We start from the raw sequence: 20,413 nt of genomic DNA, 5'->3' as shown, positions 1-20,413 counted from the left end.
CTGAGGGACACGGTCGAATGCCTTTTCCAAGTCCACAAAACACATGTAGACTGGTTGGGCAAACTCCCATGCACCCTCCAGGACCCTGCTAAGGGTATAGAGCTGGTCCACTGTTCCGCGACCAGGACGAAAACCACACTGTTCCTCCTGAATCCGAGTAGCGACTATCTGACGGACCCTCCTCTCCAGGACCCCTGAATAGACTTTTCCAGGGAGGCTGAGGAGTGTGATCCCTCTGTAGTTGGAACACACCCTCCGATCCCCCTTCTTAAAGAGGGGGACCACCACCCCAGTCTGCCAATCCATATATATAATTGTTACTGCATTTTTAAAATTACCTTACAGTGAGCGAATTATGGTATACTGTAATTCATTCTAACCCAACCCATCTACTGAGCAAAGAACTGAATGTTTTCATGTGAAATAATCACTCCAAGATATTGTGGCATCCTAAAAGTTAGCAGCGTTTCAACATGCTTAATTAATTAAGGACAACATTAATGAAGGTCAGTAACAAACCAGACAGTTAAAGTCCACAATCCAAAAACATATCCAATAACCAAAGCAAAGTCCATAAAATAGAGAATAAGGAAACAAGACCACTTGCAAAATTCCAATGATGAAAAACCCAGGTTCAAAAAAGTGCTGAAAAAAAGCATACAACTTTTTTTTTTTTTTTTTTTTTTGCATTGTGGTTTTCACCGAATGTAGGCGCAGAGCGCTGTGAATAATTTCCAGTTAAAATACAATATAGATTACACTATTTACTAGATACAGAAGGGTGGCATGGTGGTGCAGTGGTAGTGTTGTTGCCTTGCAGTAGGGAGACCAGGGTTTGCGTCCTGGTTCTTCCCAATGTGGAGTTTGCATGATCTCCCTCTGTCTGTGTGGATTTTCTCTAAGTGCTTTGGTTTCCTCCCATAGTTGTGTGGGTTAGGTGGGCAGGCGATACAAATTGGCCCTAGTGTGTGGTTGGGGAGTGTGAGTGTGTGTTTGCCCTGTGATGGACTGGTGCCCTGTCCAGGGCTTGTTCCTGCCTTGCGTCCTATGCTTGCTTGGGATATGGTCCAGCACCCACCTATTTAGGAATAAGCGGGTTAGAAAATGACTGACGGACTTAATAAATTCAGAACTGCTACACATATAAATATAGATTTGTTAAAACACATGAAGAGCAAGGCAGGAACTGACTAAACATAAATGGAAATCAAATATATCAATCCATTGATTAATTCATAAGTTATGGCCAGTTGACAATGGAGTAGATTAAAATTGTAAAAGAGAAAATCAAAAACAAAGTCACAGTCCAGGAGACCTCAGCCAAGTGGCCACCTACCTGCTCCTGGGCATTCTATGATGGAGTCTGTGCTGGCCGTCCAATCTGATGAGAGAATATTTCCATCCAATGATTCCTATGTTCCTTTATCCAAGATGATTTTTCCACCTGCAAGAGAGCAGCTTGGCAGTAGAGCAGTGGCACCAAGTGTCACAGCCAGTTACAAACAGGAGAAACAAAATACATGAGGCTTAGTAACGGCTTAAAAATATTGTATTATTTATATTTATGTAAAAATAACTAACAAACACAAATTCAGTTTGAACAGCTAATCAGTAGCTCTAGTCAGGGTATGCTAGGTTATGGAAGATGATGCGTTGTCAGCATCCATTAGAAAAGAATGAATGGCTTCTTGAAAGTAATAATTGCTAAAGGAAAACATACAAGGGGAGTATTTTTTTTTATCTCCAGACTTGCAAGTGGTAAAGGGTTAAATAGGTTTGAACTTCTTTAAATTTGTATATATTCAAGAATTACACAGCATAACAAATCAACAGGGAAGAAAATCTTAAGACAATAGTGCCACCAGAAGATATCTGGTAAATCTGTGTCCAGTTTCGAGGGTAACAAACTGCTAAGTAGCCTGGCAGTGTTTATTGCCTTTTTTTCCTTTACATGTGTGCATTTTATACCTTTGATCCTCCATCCTTTGTGACTTTATTTTGAATTCTGTTGTCCAGTGCCATTTAGTTCAAGGTCAAGGAAGCATCAGCTATTGTCTTATCACCTGTAAATCATATGTTAACAGGATTTCCACAATGGCTATTTAAAGTTAACTTTGAAATGCATAAATACATTTGTTTTATTTACAATAATCTAATTTACAACATCAACAAAAAAGAAACAAAAAGAGAAATGCAACACAAATCAAGCAGTTTAAAAATGAACATGATGGCATGGAGTCATAAAGTTCTTTTAATGTGATATGAGATCTGTAATACAACATGTTTTTAAAATGAAACATTGAAGTCACAGAATTCAGCAAATACTGCAGTACGAGACTTTTTACTGTACATCAGGTAAGAGAGAGCAGAGACACTTAGAATTAGTCTCACAAAACTACTCGGTATGGTTTCAGACAGTCCGGTGCTAAAGGTAAACTACAGTTAACACAATGCTCTTTTTTTATTCCACAGTTCACCTCTTTTCAAGGTGAAAAACTGGATTGTAACCAGACTGGCATCTGGAAGGAAAGCCCACCCTATGTAAGCTCACCACCCCTTGAACAAGGGTCCCATTTAGACAGCAATGACTTGGTGTGCACATCACCTTATGGACTTGCATTCTCTTACCCATATGGACACATTCCTGTAGAGTCTCAGCTGCTGAGTGGAAAGAAACCCATCTTGCCTTCCAAGCTAAGACAAACTCAAGGGTCACCATGTGAGATGGCTCGGCACCTCTTGAGCTCCATACAAAGCAGGGGAGAAGGACATTGGAACTATGGCAGCTCTAGTGTACTTCGCACAGCCTGCAAGACAATGCACAGCCAGACGATTAGTGTGTCACATCAAAACTCAGCAGGACTGTATCAAGGTACTCTCTTGTTAAGCTTTATAGTCCAGCAATATCAATCTGCTTTATTTTAAATCATGAACTTTAAGCATAAAGTTTTTTAATTAAGTCAGTCAGGCTATGCCAAGTGATATGAAATTCCTGATTGTGTTCATGTGAATTAGTGTCTGTCACACATAGGTTAAAGTGTAAGGTGAAAAATGGGTATGGGATACACAGAGAGTAGCTTGCATCCAACAGAAGCATGATCTGTATTAGTCTAGGTACGAGTCAGGCCTTTAGCATGGATAGAGCAACTAAGTGAGGGACAGTGCTGACCCATCAAGGTGAAAGCATATTTAACAATAGTGCATTCATTAAACTTCCTGTAACTCAGAAGGATAAGGCACACAGTTTTTGGCAATATCAGAAGAATGGTCAGAACATGGTCATAGGCAAAATGTCATGGATGCTGTGTTAGCCTGCGTGTGTTTCCATATACCAAATTGCAAAATATAAACAATGCCAAGTGTGTTATCTATAAGTACTGTACCTATGTGCACTAGATCAATGGTTCTCAACCTGTGGTACACATACCACTGATAGTATGTGAAGAATTACTGAGTGGTATGCAAGGGGGCACAAAAAAAGCTTGTGTGTTTTTTGGGGGGAGTCACAGGCACCAGTGACACAGTGAGAGGGGGAGAAAGAAATAGAGAGACCCACTGCACAAGAGGAAGATAGAGCAGCAGCCTTAGTTGCAGTTAATCAACAAGTAGCACTTTCAGGGTTTGAATTCAAAAGTAGGATTGCCTGTTAACTTACATAATCACGTTTGCTTTAACTTCATATAGCATGAGATTCTCGCTCTGGTTTCAAGGCGAAAAAGGCTTTCATTTTTGCCCCTTTGTTACCATTATAGAATTATAAATACAAATACACAATTTATGCATACTTTAAGAGTATAATGTAGTGAACTATCAACAGTTAGTTGTGTGTTGATTCTATTTACTTCTTAATATAGTGCCACAGACATAGCTGTCATGAAAGAATGGAAGCTTTATGTTTATCCTTCATGTCTTATGAACATGGTTATAGTCATTTTGGGGTGTGTGTGAGAAGAGTGACCCTGAGAGTTCAAGTTTGACTGCTGCTAGGTTTTCAAGGAATGAATAATTTCTCATAATTGGATTTAAAGTCACTTCCAGTTACAAAACCAGTGTCTTCTCATTGGCGTATTATTTTGTCCATCAGCAAAATGATAGCTTTTTGTCCTTGGGTGTCTATTTTGCACCATCTAGCCAGAAAGAGACTCCACAAACATTTAAGTTCAGCTCTGATTTTGTTATCAGATAAAACACAGGCTGGTTCTGGTTTGCACAGTTCCGCCACTTTCTAGAATGTAGACAGGGGGAAGGAGAAACTGGATGTCTGCTTACCTGTTAAATCTACAGGCCTGGTATGCCACTAATGCCTAGCAGAATGGGCAATGCCGACATAGTTCTACACATTTTCTATTTTATGTTGGTTTGGCAACCTGTCCATTAACAATATAAACCATCTTGACAACACTGTAAAAGTTGGCAGTAAAATTATTGGTTTGCAGCAGACTTCTGTCACTGAGCTGCATTACAAACAGGTAAGAAAGAAGTTTGACTCAATGCTGCTAGACCGTAACCATCTTCTTTTTCCTAAATTTCAGCCATTGCCATCAGGCTAAAAATGTAGGTCTCCGATGTGAAAGAGCAAAAAATTTAAGAACTCTTGTATTCCTAGAGCTATAAGCATTTTGAATTCAGTTACTTGTAGTAATTCAGTTACTGTGAGAGTGTGTACTTATGATAACACTCATTGTCAGTGTTGTGTCATGGCTTACTTTTTTGTATCAGTGTAACACTGACTTATGTTTTGTACTTTTCTGCTGCAAAAAAAAGTTCCCTCTGAAACAATAAAAATCTTTCTAATGTCCCTGATAAATATCAGAATATTCCCATCACTGCTCCTTAACACAGTCACATGCTGAATACTCTTACAGTAAACCAGCACTTCTGGTTTCTAACATTGGATAAAGACAATTAAAAAACAATGTGAATCCTCATACTTCCATTATTAGGTAGTTAAGAATTTTCATCAACAATTTCTTTGGCTTAGTGCTCTGACAATCTGTTCTTTGTTTTCCTGATTTTAACCTTGGCCTTTTCCTTTTATTTATCTTTTGTTATGCCTAAATGGTGGTTTATTTCCTGGCACAGTATTGTGGGTAAGCATCATTGTTTGCACTTACTTACAACTCACTGATATATGTGGAAACTATATACTGTACATATTGAAGTCTTTTTTTCTCAGCCCCGTGGAGCCAAATGAGTAAGCCTTTCTAAAGTGATACTATTTGTTCACTATCCATCCATCCATCCATCCATTCCCCAGCTCTGGGGTGTGACAGCATTAGGGATCAAGGCAGGGACCACCACAGAACAGGCTGTTACACTCACTTTAACGATGTCCCATTGGACCAGTTTACAGCTGTGGGTTAAACTAATGTCCATGTCTTTGGCATGTAGGGGGAAAAGTGGTGTACATGGAAAAAAATCCACAAGATGGGGTAGAAAGTACAAACTCCACATAGACAGAAGAGAGGCTGGGATTCAGAAGCAGGAATCAGCAGCGCTGACCACTGAGCCAGTATGGGTCAAATCAATCAATCTTATAATTCTTATATGTCAGAAAAATACAAACAGATAAAAAACAGTCAGAATATTGGGATTAAAGCTAAAGCAGAACAGACCCTGAACGGCTCTAAGAGAGGAAGTTATAAGGGAGAAGAGTGAAATGGACATGCTGTTAAATGTACACTAGGTCAGGATGAACAGAATGCAAATTAGCTAGCCATTAGGTTTAAGTCTACTAGTTTTGCCCATGTGCTAAGGTAGCTTTAAAGATTTAATAGATGTGAAAAAGAAAAAAAGCTAAGCTTGAACATTATATTCAAGATATTAAATAGTCATATTATTGTAGTTCAGACAGAGACACTTTAGCTGCAAAATAAACATGTGACAAAAATAATTAGAAAAGTAAAAACAAGAGAAGTGAAAAAGGTTGATGAAACTGTTGAGAGTATAAAAGGTGGGGAAAATGTGATATAGCGTGTTAAAGGACACGAGGCAGGAAGTTAGGGAGTCACTACTTCATGTGAACATTATTATGTCAAGACGGAAGCAGATTCAGAGGCAACAGCACTAGACAGTTATGAGTTGGGTTACAAAGTGGATCAACAGCCTTATAAAGATGTGTAAGGCTGTAATGAGAGAATCAGTCAAGATGGAACATGATCAGATAGATAGATAGATACTTTATTAATCCCAAGGGGAAATTCACATTCTCCAGCAGCAGCATACTGATACAATAAACAATATTAAATTAAAGATTGATAATAATGCAGGTAAAAAACAGACAATAACTTTGTATGATGTTAAATGTTAACGTTTACCCCCTTCTGCATGCGCTTGAGCTCAGATCTGTAAATATGACTCTAAGTGATTTTAAAATATCCCTAATGCCTTTACATTCATAAAATGTAAAGAAACCTCCAAATGATAATGTCAGTGCCCATAGACTTTGCAACCCACTAACCCACTGGTTTAATTAATCAGGATGTTTCAAGATGATATCTCAAAACTGCTTGTGCTGACCCCAAACAAAACTTCACATTATATTTTCTAAACTGAGAACACCAACTGACTAAACTTTGTGCATGGCTACTTAGTGACTGGTGGCCCAGGCTGGCTTACATGAGTGAGTCGATGAGTGAAACATTGTGCTTTACAGCCTAGAACAGGAGTTGTCAACCTTTTGTCTTGGTATACTGTCTCCATGAATTTAAATGCTCTGCCGTAGCAGTTTTTTTTTTTTTTCTCTCTTAAATTGTTATGTACTGAACTGTTGTTAGGCAAAACTTAATCTGCCTAAAAATATTGTACTTGGGAAGTTTTAACTAAGTGTTATGGATAATTTTTGTGTCTGTGTGTGCACATTTTCATTTCTCTTATGTACATCTTTTTTAATTAATCTAAACATAAAATGCTAAGAGTGTCTGCAGCATAATTACTTACAAATCCTTGATCTTGGTCTTAATCAAAAACTTATGACATCATACATGCTGGTGAAACAAAAAAATTAATGTATTGGTAACCTCCACAAAGTTACTGTGGTTTGCATCTGCCTTACATTAAACTGCATGAGAAGGTGACAATGGCAGAATTGAAAAGAACAGATGTGTGCGAGACTGGCACCCCATCCAAGGTTAAATTCTGTCTTGCTCTCCTTGCAGTTAGTATAGGTTCTGACTCCCAGCAACCTTTAGCTGGAAATACTGGTCAGAAAATTAATAGTTGGATAGACAACTGTAGTCATGTTCTTAAGAAACCAAGGATAAACGTGAAGCTTCCATTCTTTTATTGCAGCTATGTTAATGGCACTGTATTAAAAAGTGAATAATTTCACCACTCAGTAAACTCATCCAACTGACAGTTGATTGTTCATTGCATCACACTCTCAAAACATGCACAATTCATGTGTTTTTATTTCTAATTTTATAATAGCTTCAAAGAGGCCATGATGAAAGCCTTTTCTGGCTTGAAAGCGTAGCTGGAAACTCATACTTTATTATTTTATTATTAAGTGTGATTTCTCAAATAATAGACAATCCCGTACTGAAATTCAAACTTTTGAAGAGCTTCTTACCATGTAATGGCAACTGACACAGCTGCTCTCTCTTCATCCATAACACAGATTGAGAACCACTGCTCTATAAAAAGAAAAAAGAGGTCTGAAAAAGGTTTCAGGCCCCAGGAGATACCCCCGTTTAATGGTGACAGTTGTGAAAGGTATGCAAGAAACTGGCAATGATCATTAGAACATACACATTCAAAACAATAACAGGTCTTTCTTTCACTTCTGGTCACCTGGCATTTCACTGGGAGTCAGGAGGCAGCGACATAGTGCTGATGCGCAGATAGGTGCAGCTGGCTGTGGTCACGGATCTTCCTTCGACTTGATGGCTTTAGAACATAAGAAGATGCAGGCAGATAACAAGCTTTTTGACAATTTCAGCAACTGTCTCTGGCGATACTCCTGCTTAGTCTTATTGAGCTTGTGTGAATGACCATATCCCTACAAGTTAAACTACCTAGCCACTGCTCACACCTTTCCATTTGGAGTTTAAACAGGTTGAGCTTTTATTTTTTTTACGGCAATCCAACACAAATATTTTTAACCAAAAGGTGCAAAATCAGTCCAATCAAAAATATACAATCCAATAAATGACAGAAAAAGTTACAATACCCCTAACCTAGTGTAGGGAGTTAATTATTAACGAGAGCCCATTATGTTATACTTCCTCACGGTGAATAGACCAACAGGGATTTAATAGAGACCCCGGAAGCAGACTTATTTGTAATAACATCAATGAATCCTTGCCAGATTCTGAAGAAAGTCTCACACTTGCTTCCACACAAAGAAAATCTGACTTATTTCAGTTTTAGGTAGTATAAGATAAGGTTTTCCTATTGACATTAAGATTATTTTCAGTTGAGATGGATTAACAGATGTGCCAACAGTTTAGTGTAGCAGATCACAATGAGTCTATCACTGGATAGTCTTAACCCATCCAATACATCTCCAAGAGGATTTGGGGTGATTGTAAATTCAGCACTATCTGACAGATAATCAAACATTTTCCTCAGAAATCCTCTTTAATACAGTCCCAAAAACAGGTTGGACATACACTGCATGGCTCTGGTTACAATCTCTGATATACAGTGTTGTAGGTCATTTCAATTTGGAGAGGTGCATCTGATGTACAAATTTAAGATGAATGAATTTTGTTCATAATGATAAAGAATGAATATTATGAATATTGAATAACTGAATTCCAATCCTTGCCCGAGATATTAATAGCCTTAACTCCAGACTAGTTACTAACCCTTATTTGGCACCTCAAACATCAGCAGTTTTTTTATTGACTTTTATGGACTTTGACCTTGACAGTCACATAAAACAAAACTTGCAAATATTGCTGCATATTTTGTTCATTGTATTTATGTAGAGAGGGAGACCCTCTTAAGTAAAGAGATGCCTGAATTACAGAGGGGGTTGTTTTGCTGTTTTTGTAAAGAAAGTTATTGAATGAAGGATTTTAAATCACAGAGCATAAAATGTGAATTTCCCCTTGGGATTAATAAAGTATCTATCTATCTATCTATCAGAAAAGAAAAATAAGCAAAAGCAACATTTGTAACGTGTAGAAGTAAAGTTTTGCTGTGATTTGTCATCTGCATGAAAGTATGATAAAAAGGCAGAACAGACTATTATTTATGTGTTTTGTAAATCATCCCAAGGAAAAAAGTAAAGTCAAGTTTTGTCTGCAGTTTCATTTAACTGACTTTTCCTATGATGTCATGAGTTGGATTTCAGCTGTATGTAACGTACCATTTCATTTCAACTCTAGGGCCCGTGCCAAACAGAAGGTACAGTGCTGAAGCCCTACCTGAAGGCTTTTCCAGCTGCTCAACCTCCAGACCTAACAGCGGGTTCAAGGAAGAACCTTACGAACATAACACGGTTGGGCAGAACAAAATAGAAGCCAGTCTGCACACTCCTCAGCAGGTTGCTAAAGAAGAAAGTAAAATGGCATTCATCCGTGACACTGAGGACACCCTGGGAGGCAATGAAAAGCCCTTCTCTGTGACGCTCAGTGGTTCTATGCTTGTGAAGTCAAACTGTGACCACCCAAAGCAGGTAAACCAGCACATAGCCATGCCGGCAGTGTTTGAACACACAAGGAGAATCTGCATTAAAGAGCCTCCTTATGGACCGCCAGGTGATCACAGTTGTTTAGAGCAAATGGATAACAACGGCAGGGAAACACCAAAGCTAACTGAGCATGACAATGGAGGAGAACAGAAGATGTTTGTGGGAATGGGGCTGGCTGGACAAGCGCCTTATGTGTCGGTTAACTTTCATCATGTCATCGCCAAGCACAGCTCCTTCCAAAGACCTCCTTATGCACTTGCAGGCCACGTAACAGAAGGCTACACCTATAGGTCTGAAGAGATGAACCCATATATTTATAAAAGCCAAAGTCCAGCTTCAAACTCTTCACCGGAGAGCCACAGAGAAGCAGGAGTGCCACACTACATAGGGACATCTGTGATTATAACTAATGAAAGGTGACAAACTGCGGGTCACAGGATCCAAGCAAGAAATTACCCCAAAGAAAACAATATAAAATATGGAGACTCTGCACAGACAGGATGGGACAGGTGTAGTCTCAAATTGGACTCAAGCAGATACCAACAGCATTTCTTTGGAGTTCATTGTGCTCAGTCTCAGTTCTTGAGGGCCACAGGGGTTTCAGATTCTCACTGCAGTCAGTTTCTTACTCAGAGATGAGTTCTGTGTCTTATTAAATGCTGACATACACTTGGCACTTCCACACCAAGTCTGAGGATACAAAATGGCAATCTGAGACCTGTGTGGGAAGTTTAGTTCACCCAGCTCTGTTACAGGCCCTTAATCGTAAATTGTCTTTGTAAGGGAAATGGAAGTACACATCGAGACTCTAACAGGAGAAGGGTCCATTCCTTGTCACACATCGGGCCAATGTTTGAAACTTCAAGCTGGTTCTGTGTGTGCAGAAACAGAAAAGCAAGTGGTCTGATTAATCTCAAATACAAGCTTCTGATTAAGATCAACAGCAAGCCCCCCAATCCCAGAGCAGACGTTGAGTTACCCAGCCTTATCCGTCCCCAAAACATGCTACAGGGCACACATTTTAAACTGAGCAGACTAGGCTATACATTATTTTTCAGCACACCATTAAGTAATTTAAATAATGATAATCAGATAGAACCCTGGACAACTCAATCACACCTTCAGCAATCTTCCTTGGTGACAAAACGTCCAAAAACACACCAGTCAGGCCATATTCTCCCTTCATTACTAAAGCAGTGACATAAATAGTTTTACTTTAAAAGAACATTTCAGTATTAAATGATTTTTTTCTTATTTGACAGTTTTTTTTACAAAAATGATATACAAGACTCTTCCATCCTCCTTTTGCACCCCACTCATTCCAATTTCTGGAAAGCTGAAGCCTGTTTCAGGAGAAATGGGACACCATGGATGGGATGTCAGGCCATTGCAGGGCACACCTAACTTTAGCCAAATTAGAGATGCCAGTTAATCTAACCTTTCCGGCCCAAAACTCATTGCCTTGGAGTCAGAAAGCAGTGGCTAACTCAGTTGGGCTACTGTACAAGGGGACCTCAGTTTCTCAATAGAGCAAGTGGGCTTCTAACCGCAACTGTGAGGCTGTTATATTTGCAGGTGTGCTACCTCTGTTCAGCTTTGCTGCCATTCGTTATACTGACCTCCTCCACCTGACTGATCTCAGATGAGACCCTAAATGTCGCTTGTAGCAATTCACCCAAGGACTCATACTGCTGTCTGTTTTGTATTCTCACACAGAGAGAATGGTTACAAACTTGGGCCTTAGAACCAGAAATACCTGGCAGATCTTTTGAGCTCCTTTAAGTCCTCTTGGTAAGTTGGTACTTTCTGGCTTCCAGACCCCAAGCTCACGGCCTAACTCTTTTTGAGAATACAAAACAGAGAGATTTCCCAGCAATAGATGACTTTCAAATAGGAAAGAAAAAACAAAGTACTCAGAACAAAATGAATGCATACACAGTAGAACATGATTTGGTCAATTGATCTATAAATCATTAGCTTGTCTCTGTCTATCATTAGGTCACCCCTACTGCTCTGTCTGTTTTTCTATAATTACCCTCGTCTTTTTACATATCCATTAATCTGTTTATTATAACGGGGCCTTCTTGAGGTTTCTTCACAACCTTCAGAACAACCGCACAACAGATAAATAAACAAACGAGCATACAAAGTACGTAGAAGTTGGCTCAGAAAGGAAACACAAGCCAATCCCTAACTAATAGGTAGAATAGCTTACCCACTGCCCAAGTACTGCACCAGAGTTCTCCTCCTTCTTGCCTCCTTCTCTGTTTCTCTCCTACAGGGCCTCTTTGTTATCCAATGTGTACCATAGCAGCATCTAGAAGAAGGCAGGAATCAGCCATTAATGGAGCGCCAGTCCAGCCCAGCACACAGACACACATGCTGGCCGATCAAGAGAACAGTCACAGCTTTAGAACCTGGGAGAAATGCGAGAGTACCCGAAGGAAAATTCACACTGGAGCAAGGAGAATGTGACACCTCTACATACTGTACACTTACATGTACAGTATCCTAGGGGTGAAAAAAACACGTAAATTCCATTTCACACTGGGAAAAATACAAAGGAATGGTGTAGAGACACAACGTTGAAGCTGAACCCCTTTTGTCAAGTTTATATTTTTTTGTTTTGTTTTTTGCCATGGTGTAAAATACTTTTCAGATTTTTTATTTTTGCAAATGTAGGGTGATGCAGCTTTGAACTCATATTATATGTGTTTTTCAGCCAGTGTGCCACAGCACAGTGGTGCACCATGAGAGCTGCCCAGGTGTGCCATGGAAGTCATTATGTAGCCCAACTGGGTCTGAACACGCTCCTCGGGTGGTCCAAACCTGACTGAGGAGGACAGAACTACCAGGGGAAGCTGGCACAAGAGCAGCTCTGTCATCGCTATGCTGCAGACTTGGCCTATAAGACGTGCCGCCAGGCTGCTAGAGCCCATCTGCCTGTGTGTGTGGTCACTAGCGAGTATCACAGGGCATACAAGTTTCCCCTGAAAACGGAGAGTGGTGGGCAAAGGGACAAAGCAGTGGGGAGCCTGCAAAGTGCCCACTAAGTGCCGTGTCTGTGACTATTGATGTTGGAGCTGCTTTTTTTACTGGCTTCATCCCCTTCAGACAGAGCATGTGTATGAGATATAATGTGTTTGTAGTTAGTAAAATAGTGGTGTGTGTTGGGATGTTTTTAGGTAGAAAAAGGTTGGGAAACACTGTATCATATTATATTCTTGCTACCAGTTTAACAGCCATTTTGTTTTTCACCCAGGTTGTCCAGTTGTGTCCCTCCCAAATGAATTTTTGTTTTTACAGCCAGATGGCCTTTCTAACTCCAGCCTCATTTAGTCGCATTTTACAACAAGCAAGGGGTACAATCACCATATTCTAACCCCAGGTGACATATATCATGTTATATTATATTCACATAGAGAAACAATACACGTATATGATACAGTACATAACTGTGTATGTTATTCACCATGTAAGTTCTGTACAGACAGCAGATCAGTGGTCTGCACTACCACCTTACAGGTCCACAATCTCCCAGTGTGTGTGTGTGTGTGTCCCCTGGTTTTTTGGCCACATCCCTAACTTGTGTGTTAAATTAATTGGTGACTGTAAAATGATCAGATGTGAGAAAGTGTGGCTTTACACGATTGTGCCCTGTGGTAGACGGCTTGGTTGGTTTTTATCTTACACCTGGTGGTCCAGGAACAGGCACAGGCTTACCATCGACCTGAACTAAATACACGATTTAGCAAAGAGATGGATGGAAGTAAAGACAAAATGACATTGTCAGCCTTGTTTAATCCAGCCCTGGTCACAAATTGGTGCAGCACATAAAATACACGTAGCCAGCTCGGCTGCTGTTTCACATCTTTATAAACAACATTCAGGTTTCATAGAGCATTAAATATATTATGACACACATATCGATACATCCATTTACTGCAAAGAATGTCTTTGAAGATTCCCCACATATGATAAACTGTTACAAATAGAAGCCTCTTCATTTTTGAAATGTTCCAACTACAGTATATGCAAGAAAAAATAACAGTCTGATTTACTATTTAAAGTGAAAATCTGTTTAGAATCTAATAGGATAGACAGGAAAAAACATGCCATGGTATAGTAGTTTCTGCTATAAAAATGCAGGGGTGAGCAAAAGTAGGTTTACAGTTGTTCATACGGAAAAACACATGCAAGTTATGATTACTACAACAGCTTTATTAACTTAAAAGAATATCACAATGGCACAGTGCACTGACTTAGGTACAATCTCGTAAATGCTCAAATTGCTGGCCTTTATTATTTACACATTCTTGTAGTCCACTTGCTAATAACAATAAGAAGAAGACAAAGAATAAAATAAACAGATAATAATACAAGAATGAATTCTGTGTTTTGCATACACATAACTGTAAACCTACTTTTGCCCACCCCTGTATTTATGGCCTAATATGAGGTTTGTTGAGCCAATGAAACAATATAAATGAATATGTTTATTTAGTGTACCTTAGGAAATTCGTACAGTCTGCTTGTGTCTTGTGTAAGCACTAATGGGGCATCAATCTCTCATCTGTGTTTTAGACATGGGGGTCCTGCTCTCTCCCAGTTTTCTGTTGTATGGAAACGAGCAGACGAGAACTGGGACAAAAACTCGAGACTGAGCAGGCCGAGTTCAGAGGACTCCTTTCAGGGCACGACGCTATGAAGCCAACGACCCATACAGCCTGGCACAAAGCGTGAGAACTCGGCCAACCTGCATCATGATGTACTGTTCTGTTTTTGAGCATTCCTGAACTTGCACTTATTTCATTTGCATTTGTGTGTTGTCCATAGTTGAAGTCTACCAATAATGTTTTGTTTTTTATAACTTGTTTTTAGCAAGGTGAGGATAAGTCAGTGATGTCCCAATCTGCTGTACTTTTATTTCTTAATTAGTTTTTACTTCCAACACTTTTGACACATTATGTAACAAAAATAACCTTTAATTTCTATTATGATTCGCTATGTAAACATACAATATGAATAATATGGAATCCTAAAATAGACAGGACAATTTTTAGGCCAGTTTATACACATCCTGGCACAATTCAGACTCAGAGATGTCATTCCATCTTTAGGGCGTCACCTCTCCGTGACGTCATCGTCATCATCCACAATCCCAAAGTGTGAGCTTTAGAGTAGAAACTAAAATCATTCAGACATCAGAGAGCGTTGTGGAGTTTTTGCACATTTCCTTTCCTGATGTACTGGTGCACTTGATCTTCTGTATGTTATTTTATTAAAAGGAATTTTTTTAATTCAACAAATAAATTACATTTTAATTACAAACTAATGTAAGATCTGTTGCTACACTTCACCAAAATGGCTTCTTTGAAATAAAGAAAAAGTATTCAAAAGTCTCACTTGTCTGTTTACTCAGATATGGAACCTTGTTAGCACTTCATCCTGCTCCATGTACAGTATATTTAACGCACTTCTTTTCTTGGTTTCAGTTTCATTTCATTTATTACGCTGTCTGCCACAAATGATCAGTTTTCTTAAATTGTGGTTATACTAAAAATTACATAAAGAATATAATTTTAAGGAAATCTTTTGTAAAGGACAGTGAAATGTTGGTATTATTGTTTTCTCATTTGTGAGATTCCTTTACTTGGTCATTACAAATATGAGTAATTAATAGAGGCTGCCAAAAGAATTTATAAATACAAAAACAGAAGTCAAAAGTCATTTATGTCTCGCCAGCACAATTACAAATCCTGTGATATGCTTACCTCTTATATACTATGGAATAAAAAGCATAAAATAAAACTAAACGTTTAAGGTGCTCACTCATTTGACTCGACATTAAATGAATCTTAGCCTGCAGAGGTCTATTAATTTTTTACATTTAAGATGTCTCACTTAAAGATTTACCAACGTTGTTACTTGTCCTGGTGTCTCTGTATTACAACGAGCCTGAAGAAGGGGCCTGAGTTGCCTCGAAAGCGTTCACGTTGTAATCTTTTTAGGTAGCCAATAAAAGGTGTCATTGGGCTTGACTTCTCACAACATACAGTTCCAAAAATACTGACTACCATTAATAGTCCATTAATACAATATCAACAAAAGACACACACACAAAAAAAGAATGAATAAATATACAGTATATACACACACACAATTATGAAGTTTGATTTATTATGACAATTTGTGAATAGAAATTGTCAAAATCTCCTTGCACAAATGTGAATTAGTGTGAAAAGTGACTGTGCAGGATGGTGGACGTCTGTTTGCTCTTCACGTGTTGCAGATACCCAGGACAAACGTTAGTGTGTAAGACAACAATACTCGGTGAATATCTGAAGGTTTTTTAACAGAGTCCAGTAAAACAGTGAAAGAGAGCCATAAACTCAAAAAGTAAGACAATGTGAGCCCTGCAAGTATACTAGGAAGAAGCAGGAACATCAGTACAGGTGTCGGCATCGGAGAGAGAAGCAGTCCAAGAGGAGACATAAGCGTGCTGAGAGATGAACGATTCTTCTTTTTCACTTAAGGCAGAGATAGACGCTCACAGTCCTGGCTTCAGGTTTTCATTCCTAATTAGATGGCAGTCCTTTCTGATAATAAAACTTGGCCTTTAACTATATTGCTGTTAGTACTTTCACTCATCCAAGACAAATGAGGATTACATTGTAAAATGTCCTTTTCTAAGAACATCATCCATATGTTTTGAGGACCGGAACAGATTTTCTCATTTCTTTCTAAACATTTAGTTAACTCAAATACTTCATGGTGCACATTCACCATTGTAATTGAAACCAAGTTAGTTGGAGAGCTGGTGGCTCCTTTATCATTTACCCGTCATTATTAACTGATGGCTGGGTATGAAACACAAAACAATTCAAACCTAAATGCATCTGCTTAAAACTAGTACAGACATTTCAGGGTGATGAATTATAATACTGTAATTGAGTTAAGCCTGAAAAACATAATGTTGTAGCAGAAAATATATGGATTCTAATTAAGAAACTGGCTGAGGTGAAAACCTGTAGCCAATGCGGCCATTCAGGCCAAAATGTGAGGATCCCTGCTCTAGAACAAAATTAAAATTTGTTTTGTGTGAATGAAAACACAACAAATCAATACAGGTAGATACCAAGTCTCATTATCTGTTAGGTCCATCTTCCTATTTGGAAACATGAGTGACTATCCGTGACTTAAGGGAACGGCAGGACATTTTCAAAGGAGAGCAAAATAGAATGAAAGTGATGTTCAGGAAACCTGGCCAGATGGGTGTCAGCTTATGGTTCCTAGGTGTAAGAGATGGAACAGTTTTGCCTTTTAAAGGGATGAAGCGCAGAGGCTGCCTTAAGGACCTGGGGCCTCATAAGTAAAATGGGCTCATGCTTGGAAATGTGCATAAGCCATCTCTTACAGAAAAGCGGTGAATGATAAAACGCAAATGTGGCACACAAATTGGCTTCATGTTATAGCTAGTTTCGACCATCAAATGCCCTTTTAAGACTTTTTTGTTGTTGGCATTTAAGTGATCCAAAACAGCAGAACAAGGAAGTGAACAGAAATTCTTGTTTCATTGTGCGTTTCAATGACACATCATTCAGATTCCGTTGTTCTACCACTGCTTTTATTATTTATGACAGGGTCATACTTTTAAACATTGGGAACTTTTACATACCTATTTTGAGGTGACCTACATATTGACCTGTTGCGTCCAGGTGAGATTCTCCATGAGATCCTTCATGATGAGGGGAATAATAACAAAGGCGCCACAGGTACCAAACTATGGCAATGGAGAAAGAAACACTGTGGCAAAAGAGCCGGTGTGCAGAACAGACGAAAGGAATAAACCACACCAGCCTCCTTTTCCTGGTACCCTGCTTACAAATGTCCAGTCACTCAAAAATAAGATGGATGATCTCTGATCCAGGATTAAATTCCAATGAGACATCATTGACTGCAATGTTATTTGTTTGACTGAAACAATGCTTTCACCTGCAATACCAGACCAAGCTGTAAACCCCATCTAAATATTTCTCTGTCTTTCAGATGGACAGAATGGCTGAGTCCGGTAAAGTTAAAGGTGGAGGTGTCTATTTTATGATAAACAATAAGTGGTGCGACCCCAGGAATATTTGGACTCTCTCACACTCCTACTATACTGATCTGCAACATCTGACGCTCCGCTGCCATCCTCGTTATCTACCGCATGAGTTTTCTGCTGGTATTGTCACCTCTGTGTATATTAGTCCTCAGCTAATGTAGGTAAGGCCTTGTCTAAATCTCCACAATGTGCTTAGTGAACATCTAATCAAGCACCCGAACAAAGTGGTTATGGTGCTGGGGGACTTTAGGAAAGCTAACCTCAGATGGGTCAGACTCAACTTTCACCAATAGATCACATGCCCAACCAGAGGGGGAAACACACTGGACCACTGTTACACTCACTTAAGTCAGGCACCAAAATGCTTACACAACTGGCTTTCAGCAGGTTGGACTACACTGCCATTTTCCTTCTCCCCAAGTATAAACTATGCATTATGAGAAAGGGTCCAGTGACAATGAGAGATCAAACGCTGATCTGCCCAGTCAGAAACATGCTAGAGGACATGCTTGATGATGTGAACTGGGATGCATTCTGGTTCAACTCTAATGACACTGAGTTTGCAGATGTAGCAGTTAGCTTTGTTGCTGTGTTAGTGGAGTCCATGTTCCAACAAAAACAATCTGGTGTTTTCCGAATCAGAAACCGTGGGTGGACAAAACCATCTGGGATGAACGTATGCACTGCGGCTTAAAACGCAGGATTGCAGACTGGAGATTACAGTGAGTACAAGGCAGCCTGCTAGTCACTAAGGAAGGTTGTGAAGAAGGCAAAGAGGTGGTACAAGGAGAAAGTGGAGTCTAACTTTAATCTGGGGGAAAGCAGACGAATGTGGCAAGGACTGCATATCATCACGGACTTTAGAGGTAAACCCACTGTATGTATCGACTCTTCTCCGGATGACAAACGCTTTCTATGCATGGCTTGACACTAATGAAGCTAGAAACTGGCCAGTTATCAAGGATAATAGGCCTGGCATTAGGACCACTCAAAACAACATAGTTGAGATCTCTGTTGCAGAACGCAATGTTCTCTGCACTCTGAGGCGTATGAACTGCAGGACAGCATCAGGTCCAGATGGAATCTCTTGGCGCATTCTTAACTCTTGTGCCAATCAGCTAGCTGAAGTGTTTACATCCATCCTCAATGACTCTTCAGCCCACTCTGTGGTTCCTACCTGTTTTATTGTACCCATACCAAAGAACAACAAACCCACGTGCGTGAATGATTACCACACTGCAGTCCTCACGTCTCTTGTCATGAAGTAACTCAAGGGGATTATTAAAGACTCCATCTGCTCTTTCCTTATGTAGGATTGATGTTTATAGAATACATGTTAGTCTTTAACTCCATTGTCCCTCACTTTCTGGTCCACAAAGCTTAAAGACCTGGGAATTGACACCCCACCTCTGTGACTGGGTGCTGGATTTTCTAACAAGCAGCTTCTCCAACACTATCATTGTCAAGATAGGAGTTCCACAAGGCTGTGTACCGAGTCCTTTGCTGTACTCCTTTTACACACACGACTGTATGACCCAGCAAGTGCTAAGTTTGCTGATGACGCAGTGGTCTTAGGTCTCATTTCCAGAAATGATGAGGAGGCCTATCTTGGATGAGGTAGAGAACCTGGCAGCATGGTGCCAGGCTCATAATCTCTTACTGAATGTCAGCAAGACCAAGGAGCTAGCAGCGGATTTCAGGAGATAAGCACCTGCCATCAGCATAAATGGAGTTCCTGTTGAGAGGGTGAGCAGCTTCAAGTGCCTAAGCGTGCACATCTCTGAGGACCTGACATGAGCCCAGCACACACTAACTCAGGTCAGGAAGGCAAGACACCTCCTTTATCACATGAAAAGGCTGAAGAGTCCTCACCAATCATTTTGAAAGCTTCTTACACCAGTGCCATAGAGAACATCCTAACACAGAGCTGCACATCATCTTTTGGGAATTGATGACAAGTAAAATAGTCATGGACCTAATGGCAAAGACCGAGAGACTCACGAGGAGCTCTTACCTTCAGGCCATCAGGATCCTGAACTCTGACACGCCAAGAAACATTCGAACCTAAAACTCAGGGCACACTCACTGTAACTTACTGCATAGCCGCTTTATACTTTACTTTTTCTGACTTTAACTTAATTTAGTTAACTTTTTTAATTTGGTTAATTTTATCTGATTTAGCAAATTATCTCCTTAATTTTATTATTTTCTTCTACTGTATGTTTGCTTTTGTTTTGCACTATCTTGGAGTAGGCTAGCTTTAGTTTATCATAGAAAAAACAAATAAACATAGAATATACAGAAGCACATATAATATATAAACCAGTATATAACACTGCATTCAATATTAAAAGAAATGCCTGAACAAATCATATCATTTGTGATATAACACACACACACAAGTTATCCTGAGCATCTGGACAGAGAAGAGGTAAACTGAAAGAAGGGGCCGAGTGTTAGGGTTAAGTTAAAAGCCTTCCTGAACAGATGAGTTTTAAGTTGCTTTTTAAAGGAATGAATGGAGTTGTCTGATCTAATTAATTTCGGGAGGTCATTCCAAAGTCTGGGTGCTATACAGCTGAAGGCCCTGTCACAAACAGAGAGCAGGTTAGTGTGGGGCACAACAAGACTGCCAGAATCAGAGGACCTTAGTGAGCGAACAGGAGCAT

General features: G+C 39.5%; 1 protein-coding gene across 1 annotated transcript in view; it reads left to right on the top strand.

The window, feature by feature from the left end:
- The window catches only part of sim2 (SIM bHLH transcription factor 2), a 121,747-nt gene extending 111,196 nt beyond the window's left edge, over positions 1-10,551 (top strand). Inside the window, exons 10-13 of the mRNA XM_051926864.1 lie at positions 523-525; positions 2,473-2,872; positions 6,047-6,073; positions 9,369-10,551. Of these exons, the coding sequence (XP_051782824.1) occupies positions 523-525; positions 2,473-2,872; positions 6,047-6,073; positions 9,369-10,060 (1,122 nt within the window). The 3' untranslated portion in view covers positions 10,061-10,551. The remainder of the gene's footprint in view (positions 1-522; positions 526-2,472; positions 2,873-6,046; positions 6,074-9,368) is intronic.
- The last annotated feature ends 9,862 nt before the right edge of the window (positions 10,552-20,413 follow it).

Source organism: Erpetoichthys calabaricus, chromosome 4 (genome assembly GCF_900747795.2).
Source record: "Erpetoichthys calabaricus chromosome 4, fErpCal1.3, whole genome shotgun sequence".
Lineage (NCBI taxonomy): Eukaryota > Metazoa > Chordata > Cladistia > Polypteriformes > Polypteridae > Erpetoichthys > Erpetoichthys calabaricus.
The sequence above is the reverse complement of the archived record's forward strand: the minus strand, read 5'-3'. Positions and strand labels throughout refer to the sequence as shown.